This window comes from Aulostomus chinensis, chromosome 22 (assembly GCF_037954235.1).
Source record: "Aulostomus chinensis isolate RoL2024-O1b breed Wild chromosome 22, RoL_Achi_v1.0, whole genome shotgun sequence".
In the NCBI taxonomy this organism is placed as follows: Eukaryota; Metazoa; Chordata; class Actinopteri; order Syngnathiformes; family Aulostomidae; genus Aulostomus; species Aulostomus chinensis.
In genome coordinates, this window is record NC_141341.1 from 21,396,957 (window position 1) to 21,406,455 (window position 9,499).

The 9,499-nt window shown below is 45.6% G+C and overlaps 1 protein-coding gene across 1 annotated transcript; it reads right to left on the reverse strand.

Moving 5' to 3' along the window:
* Positions 1-5,576: 5,576 nt before the first annotated feature.
* Positions 5,577-9,098, reverse strand: sox4a (SRY-box transcription factor 4a). The gene has a single exon (XM_086193602.1). It carries the CDS (start codon positions 8,699-8,701, stop codon positions 7,583-7,585), a length of 1,119 nt encoding a protein of 372 aa, XP_086049728.1. The 5' UTR covers positions 8,702-9,098; the 3' UTR covers positions 5,577-7,582.
* Between the last annotated feature and the right edge of the window lie 401 nt (positions 9,099-9,499).

Here is a 9,499-nt window from a genome sequence, read left to right on the forward strand (position 1 = left end):
CACCGCCATTACCACGTGGATTAAACTGTGCTTGACGATTACTGACACAAATGTCACTCTATAATGTTACATTATCAAGTATTAATGCAGACGGATTATCAACTGTTGTCACTCGGGCCACAGATGCATAAGGAAAGGGTGGGGCTCTTTGATCAAGAGAGGGTGCAAACTGGATGGGGGCTCTGGGGGTCCTCCCCCAGAAAATTGTGAATTTGGTCATTCTGGATTTCTTGTATTCTGGTGCATTTTTGAGATGGCCAGCTGAAGAAGGGCAACCTAAATTTGTTCAGATTCATAGCATTTTGCTTTTTGACTTCTACTTTCTCACATGCCAAAAATGTTTCATTCATTCATTAAATTGTTTTTAAAAAAACAACAACAATAAAAAAGAGGCAGAAAAACACTTCATTGCCCCCCCCCTTTGGCAAAGGGTTACCCAAGCAGCTGCTTAGTTCGCTTATGCCTCAGGCCAGCACTGGGTCGCCAGTCCTTTGCAGAGCCATCAGGAGCAGTTAGGGGTGCTTGCTCAAGGACACTTGGACGTGGTCACTGGGGGAAGTGGGGATCGAACCAGCATCCCTTCAGTTGCTAGACAGCCACGCCACCTCTGAGCCACGCTGCCCCCCTGAATCAAAGGTTTCAGGACAAATTCTAGAGGCAAACTTACACATAAATAGTGATGAGTAGTCATTAAAGTAAAATCGATAGTCCAAGTATTACCATCCATGCGGACGCAGCCACTGCCTCAGTCAAGCTGAAATTATGACAACTGTCCACGGAGATGATGTAATTTAGGTTGTGTCACTGTAACGATGACACACTCTAATTTTAGCGTTTCAGGCTGCATGTAGGTCACAGCCAGACTTAAATAGGATGCAGAGTTTTTTCGTTTTCATTCAGATCCATAAGATCCAGATCAGAATGCACGAGGAGCTTTCATGAGTCTGCTGTTTATTTTAGCCGCGTTATCAATGTCCTCTTACACAACAATGTTCCATTCTGTGCCACGTAAGCTTTTTGAAATTATGATCCAAACCTCAGAGTCCTCAGAACTTGTCTGTGGCTTTTCAAGCATACTACAGTACAACACCTACCACTATGACTCAGAATTCCTCTGTCATGGTAAACCGGTTGAACACAGTGCTTAACAATGAGTCCTCTGTGCAGTACACAGTGTGCCATGATGTCTGAACACGCACAGGCCCAAGTCTGGTTGTAGGTGGTTCTGTCTTTTTTGTGCGTCTGATAGTGTCCATGTGCCCTTATTGTGAAGCTCTGCTGTTATTTATGTCTCCTAGATACACTGCTCCGATTTTACTGGATTTGATTGATGCAGTAAACCAACATGGCTGTCAATCATCAATCGTCTGGTGTTTGAAGCTGAGTCAAAGCCAGGATTTATTTTACATTGCTCTGTTATTGACAGATGTGCTGATACATGACATGTGGACCGGGGCTGCAGCGACAGATTTTTATATTGTTTGTTATGAAAAGCAGCCCGCTGTTAAAAGGCTACATGCATATGTTTCCAGTGGGTGCCATGATGTGCCTATTTGTGTCAGTCCACAATCTACTGATGGGGGCACTACTCTGTTTATCCTATTGGGAGCCCCAGGCAAACATGCCCCTGCACTCTCAGACACCATTTAACCCTTCAGTGACGATCCACTATTGGATTGTACCGTAATGTGCATCTGTCCACTGAAGTCCCCGTTCAGCCCAGCCCAGCTGATAGGTCAGTTAGGTAAACAAACTATTCATGACTCTGTGTTTAGCTTTTTTAAAGACACACTCACACTCACACACTCACACACACACACACACACACACACACACACACACACACACACACACACACACACACATCATTCCAGACAGCCACTGTCCAGCCTGAGCTGTGCTGAAACAGAGCGAGTTCAGAAGCACTAAGAACGGGATTTAATGGCAGAATAGTTTAGAGTGGCGATTTCTGGCTGCTGAATCAGCTTCGTGTATCTTCAGATCTAAAGTACCTCAACTGCAGCAATTATTTTAAAAGCAATCAAAGCTTCCACTTGGAAAAAAAAAACAAAGCATAAAAGGAATCCAAACAGTGATTGATGATAAAATAATAATGACACTGCAAATTATTAATAGAGTTTGTGTTGAACCTAAAGTGTAACTTCTCATCTTGACCTCACAAAGATGTTTTTTTGTCCCTCCTGCATAACTTATCCAGAACGCGGAACGAGTCAGCCATGTACTTTAACCTGAAGCTAATGGTGACTGATGGCTAACAACAGCAAAACTGCCTAAAAATGTCACTTTACAAACTCTGTAGCACATCATCTGGTATAATCCAGGTCTTCTTTGTCCAGCCGTGCGCTCAGAAATCAACACACACTTTGATTTGAGTTACAAACAAGCAAACTTTAACCCTTCCAGACCGGTGCTCGTTCATGGTGGAGCTTCGTTCATGGAGTTGAGCCACCTTGCTTACTGCCAGTGGTGATAGCGTTGGGTGAGTGTGGATTACTGAGAGTATGACTGGATTAAGAGGATGTGGGTTATACCAGACCATGTATTTTAGAGTTTACTAACAGACTTTTGGGGATAATTTTGCTGCCATTTTTGCTGTTAGCTGACACTGTCCATTAGTTTCAAGCTATGTATATGTGGCTGGCTCTTATCACTTTAAACCATGCTAGGTTTCACTCTTTGAATTCTTCTGGAAGCCTGCTCACGACCAACAACCACAAGCTGCGCATGAATACAGGAGCAAGTGTTTCAACGGTCCTCTGTGCTCGCTGATGAAACATCTCCTTCCCACCCAGCTCCTCCTTTCATTCCTGTACATGCCTTTTTTTTAAACCTATGTCATGTTCACTTGATATGGCTGTTTTAGTGCTTGCTCTTATTAATTTGGGCACATTTATGTCTTTGTGCGCGATGTGTAGTTGATGGTATCTCAGGCATGTTTGTTGTTTCCATCCCACCAGAGTTGGTTGTCAGTAGCTTCTCAGTTGTTTGGGACGAGAGTGGTCATGACTGATATACACGGTATAGGGTTCTCATGGTCGATATTGGACCCTCCAAGCTGTTGAGGGAACATTAAGCACAGAAGTTGCTGCTGGGCGTGACAGCAACATTTGTGTATGTCTTTATGTTTATGACTTTGGGTCCCACCTTCAACTTAACCGTCAGCGTGTGAACAATCACTAAAGCTCCTCTAGTATCCCTGCAGGGACTGTGAGTGTGGCTGTGATGCTCAAAGTGCGTTTACGCTGACACATTAATGTCTGCATTCCATATAATATTCTATATTATTCTTGTAATATCTCCGTGGGGGCTGCGATGTATAGCAGCTCAGGAGTGAGCAGCGATCTTTTCATGTTTATCTTGCGTGGTATCGGGGTGATGCTCCTGGGGAGTTGGATGCGTAACAGTGATGAAAGCACCTGCTCTTATGTAGTAGATCCCACTGCCATTAGGAGAAAAACGTTAATGTGTGAAAGACAAATAAAATCCCATCAAGACGGCGGAGAACAGGCCGACGGTAACTCTCCGGATATTTTTGTAACCTTTACTTGTATGAGGTGCCTGATGCGTCCCACTCACGCTCAACAAAATGACTCTTTACGTGTGTTTGAAAAGTATTACAGCAGACTATTATTAAAAGTTAGAGAGCACTGCCAGCCCCCCTCCCCCCTAAGTGGCCCCTAACACTTATTACTGTCCAGTGCTCATGATGTGTTCATACTGTAGTTTTGATGTGAACTACCTTGGCATTTCAGCTAATGGGGATCCTAAATAAAATAAATGCTTTCTGAATTTCGATTGTTAAAAAGAAATAGGTTTTACGTGTTGCCTAAACCCTTTAAAGCTGCGTGAACCTCATTAACAGAGCCTGATAGAACGAAATAGGCCTCCTGAAAAGATTCAGTATCGCTCAGCGTATGCAAGAAATCAATACAAATCAAGTGCTCTTGGTTAGATGCTTTTCTTTATGTAAATTGTAAACAGAATCTGTAGGTACTGAAAATTAGAATGAATGGGGGGGGGGGGCCATCTGCTTCAAAATAAAGGACATGCTTAAGTTATTTTTTTCCTACTGTTGCTTTACACCAACCGGTGGTGCCGAATCAAAAAGAGTTACACGTTAACGTCCTGTTTTACTTGAAGGGTACGCAATCAAATCAAACACTTGTGTCTGAAATGTGAGAAGTTTAAAAATGCTTCAGTATTGTGTTGAAATCAAGCAAATCACCTCTGAATATTGCAGAAATGTACCCTTCCACTGCTTGTAACGTGACACATGAGAGACTTTCTGAGTGGAACTCAAGTCTAAGGGTGTGAATGATCATCACACTACTTTCATTGTGCTAGTTACTGCTGGAAACATGTAAATAGCTGTAGTTTTGTCTTTGCACCATAGTTGTATCTTTGGCCTGGTTTTATAGCAAATATGAGCCTTCACACACACACACACACACACACACACACACACACACACACACACACACACACACACACACACACAGTTTAACAAATAAGCCATGAAGGTCAAGTGAAGCTCCTGCCTTCCCCTGGTCGTGCATTTGTTTACACTCCAGTGTCTTTATGTGGGTCCATGTCTAAAGGGGGGGTAGAATTCACATCTTTTTATCTCCCACTATATATCAGACCAGAGCACTCTTCTAAAAATCCGAGACACCTCACTCAAACACTATTTCCGTGTGATGTCAGGCTTATGCGGACCGGTGCCTCGTCTTGGGGATGGCGTGTAATGACCATGCCTTATCTTTCTCATTACCCAGCCTGAGATGTCAGTGCAAAGCTGGAGATGACCCTGCTCTCCTGGCAGAGAGAGAGAGATGGAAATAATTACCAATGTCTCATGTGGAATAGGGCGTAAATTGATACACACTAAATACTGTACCTTAGGGGTCTCTCTCTCTCTCTCTCTCTCTCTCGTGCACACTTTCTCGTCAGATGTTCTCAACAAATGAATGCATCCAGAAGGAATTAATTGGATTTGGGGAGCAGTCTCCTGCACGATCACCAGGACCGACAAACACTCTTTCCTCCGACCCTCCCTGTTGTACACACACACACACACACACACACACACACACACACACACACACACACACACACACAAACACACACACACACACTTCATCCTCCTCCCTTATTCCAGTCATGCCTTGCGGAAATGTCTGACCCCCCTTCCCTCCCTCCCCAAAGGATCAGTCTGTGTCCCTTTATCACACACACACTCAGAGTGGCAAGCTGCTCCCCAGAGGATTGCAGCCTCTCTCTTTCTCTCTGTCTCTCTCGGATACAGTGTTTCCATGGCAGCCACGTTTTCTGCACGTGTAGAATCAGACAGAGTAAGAGAGGGAGAATGAGGCCACTCCTATCGATTCACTGGCTGCCTATTGATTCACAGTCTGCCATAGCTGCACACACATCCACACACACACTTACAGCAAACACGCACAAACAGACTGTAAACATCCATCCGAGTAAGTCTCGGCGATGCTATGTGGTCATGAAAGCCCACTATTTTACTTTAACATGTTCTGTTTTAAAAATCTCAACAGGGAAAAATATCACACACAAAAAAACCCTCTTTGTACTTTTCAGTTCCAGCTGATTTTATTTCCTTCTCGGAGGAAAAGAAAAAACAAATAAAAAACGACAATCTGTACAGAGGTCTGAGAGGCAGTGATTGACCCAAACATTGGCTGGTTTTTTAATCATAAACATCAAATGATATTGGCATGATTGGACAAAACATGATCATACACAGCATATTGCACAAATGAAAAAAGAAAAAAAGGACAATAGAAAAGATGCCTTGGGATACAAAAAAAAAAATAAAAGAAAGAAACTCCTGGACCACAATCATCTTCATGTCCAAAGATGGCTGTCCTAGTGCCTGTCGTTGATCATCATACATAAAACACACAATCTTTGCTTATAGTACAGTCAGTTTACATAAATATCTTCATGTTATTATTCTTTTAAAAATCTTAAACACAACAGCTATAGCTACATATACCTGAATCTGAAATACAAATGCTATTTGCCATGCCATAATATAGGAAAACAATTAGCCTGCTATACGTAGCCAACAGGTACAGAAAGGTTAAATACTATTTTGATGCAATTTGCGCAATAACAGATGAAGCACTTCATACATCTCCCTCCCTCCGAAGTCTAGGCAAAGTGGAATGAGTGTGAAATTCCATCCAGTGGTTCAAATAAAACTTATCTTGATTAAAAAAAAAGCACACAGAGGTATTAGCTCTATCCAAACAGTGACTCTCTGGGAACTTTCACTCATATACTTTAGGTCTATATGTACTGGAGCAACGCAGTCACCACTCAGACTGGGAGCCTCAGTGGCGCTTTGTTTACTTGGCTGGTGAAACTGGAGTCACTGTGCCATTAAGAAGCATGTGGGTAAATACTGTAAACACTGTGTGAGGTCAGATTGTGCCAAACAAACCCCCCTCTGCACAACTAAACACCAATGTAGATCCAAACAACAATGTTGTAGGCTACCCACTCGCCGGAAAAACCCCCTTTTCTATAGATTTTGTACAAAAATACAAGTAAAAAATCATGACACACTCAAATCTCCTCAAAAGTGAGAGAAGTCAGACATTTTAAATAAGATACACTTCTAGCCCTTCCGCGCTGGATACAGACAGGTGTATGTGCACAAACACAAACAAGACCTGTACGAGAACAATACTTCTATGTATAAAAAAGTTTGGCCGGTATAAATACATCAATATAAAAAAACGTCATCTGACACAGAGGAACTACAAAGTTGAAGCACTAGGCAGAAAGGATGGGCGTCGGGTAATATTGGTCCTGAATTGTGCACTGAGTGTTTAAAAAGGTTCAGAAAAAAGGGTTTCTGAAGTTTTCAGTCAGTCTTTGTTTATGTCCTGCCGTTGAAAGAGAAGCTGGTGATCGTGAATTGTGTCCTATGGTCACACAAATTGCGTAATTACGCAGCAATGAACATTTTTTAGCATTTAACAACAACAAAATCCTCCTTATCCCGGAGAGCATGCGTGTTGATATTGAAACTACTTCGAGTTTGAAAAAGAAACTACACCTGAATAGCGACTTTATGGTCAATGTGAATTGGCTATATCATAAACAAAACCCAAAGATGACGACATCTCCACTAAGTGTCCCTTCTCCCGATCCGAAATAACAACAAGATTCAAAGTTTAGTCTCAGTCCTCATCCTCTGCGGATTGGTTGGAACGTGTGAGCTCAAGTCCATGTGTTTCACTGCTCTCTGCTTACATTCACTCCTCCTCTGCGTCCAAATGCAAACTAAGCATTTCCCCCGTCTGCGCGCTCCCGACAAGCTCACCGTCCAAGTCTGTGAGCGGCGCGTACCTGGGCTTCAACGCGCACACAGGCCACCTTTTCTTTCCTCTTTTCACTCTTCCTTATTTAGTGAAAAAAACGGCGGAAATATTCGGGGTCTGGACGCACACGCCTGTTTTTGGGGGGTTGAACAGTTCAATTCGCGGAGGGGACGTCGCGGGTCTCTGTCACCGTGGTACTTTCAGTAGGTGAAAACCAGGTTGGAGATGGTGGACTCCAGCCAGTCTCCTGAGATCATCTCGCTGACCTCTGGGGTGCAGTAGTCGGGGAAGTCAAAGTGAGAACCCGCCCCGCACTCTCCAAAGCTCCAGTCCAAGTCTCGGTCCAGCTCCGCGTCAGAGAAGCCCATGCCGCCCAGAGACATGCTCTCAAAGCCCGGGCTCGCGTTCAGGTCGAGCCGCTCGTCTTCAAACTCCTCGTCTGATGAGGAGGACACTGATGAGGAAGAGTGGGAGGCTGAGGGTGTCGGGGAGGAGGCGCGAGCGTACCTGAGGCGCGCGGTGTGTGACGAGTCGCTGACCGCCGGGCTGTGCTCCTCGTACAGGCTGAGCGGGTCGCTGGACTCCGCCGAGCTACTTAGGGTGGGACTGGCCGGGACCCCAACGGAGGGAGGCCCGCTCTCCAGGCTGCCTGCCCCGCTGAACGTGTAGCTGCGCCTCGCATCTCCCGTGCGCTTCTCTGGTATCTGTCTGGATCCGGACACTGACCTGGATTTGAAGAGTGCCTGATGATCAGCGGGGGACGCATAGTCCTGCCCCGGCGCGCTCGACTTCATACCGGCCTGTTTGTGCATCCGGCTCACTCCTTTAGACGCGGGGCTTCTCTTCCCACCGGCTTTGCTGCTGCGCTCCCCGCTCTTCTCCCCACGCTCTGCCTGTTTGCTCGCCACGCTCCCCGACTTAACCTTCTTCCTGGGCCGGTACTTGTAGTCTGGGTAGTCGGCCATGTGTTTGAGTCTGAGCCGCTCCGCCTCGCGGATGAACGGGATCTTGTCTGTGTCCTTCAGCAGCTTCCAGCGCTTCCCCAGCCGCTTGGAGATCTCCGCGTTGTGCATGTCCGGCGACTGCTCCATGATCTTCCTCCTCTCGATCTGCGACCAGACCATGAAGGCGTTCATGGGTCGCTTGATGTGGCCCGTTGGTGTTTTGCACCAAGCCAGGTCGCTGCTGCGCTCCCCAGACGAGGGAGACTCAGGGGTCGGAGACGCATCCATCTCCAAGTCCATGTCTCCCGTGTCGGTGGAGTCCCCGGCGGGAGAGTGAGCGTGGGCGCTCTCTGTCTGGCTCATGTGCTGCACCATCCTTCCCTCCAAACTCTCCGGAAATGTGTTGTATTGCGCTTTGACAAAGTTCTCACAAATAAAATCCCTCACTTTTACTTTGTGTCACTGATGCTCTAAAAGTTCCTCTCCTCTGTCTGTCTTTAAGGAGACTTGGAAGTCGCGCTGGGAAACAAACAAAAAAATGATAAATCCCGACACAATTCAACTTTCAACTGCCGGTGCGGCTGAAAACTCGCCCCGCAAGAGTGAAAACGCGCAGCTGAGGGCGAAAGCGGTGCGAGTCCCTTATGTGAACCTGGCTGTGTGCAGCGCAGCTGGTCTGTGCGGTTGAGGAACCATGTGGCTGAATGGAGCAGCTGCGCTTTCTCATAGTCTCCCTGTTTCCTGAGCGCTCCGTAATGTTACTGTAAACACAACAACGAGAACCTCGAACTTTTATAGCCTCATCGCGAGATATAAAAGCCAATCGGTGCCTGTCTCCATCCTGATTTTTCAACCAGGCCCCTCCCCCTTTTCCTCCTATTGGCTGAATAAAAAAAACGGGTAATAATAATAATAATGTGCAATGAGGATCGGTGTGTCTGACCTCATTCCTGTCAGACTCCACTGGAAGAAAGACGAACTTGGTGTGTGTGGTAAAAGGAACACAGCGTCCTTTAGCCTGCTGCAAGGCTTCTAGATCACGCTAAGAATTTCAGTACAGTTCCATGTAAATGCATCCGGTTTGATGGAGAACGCGTGTGTGCCAATGACAGGTTGAGAAAAGACTCCAACACACACAAACAGGAGCCGCTGGCTCGAATCATTACGTCACAG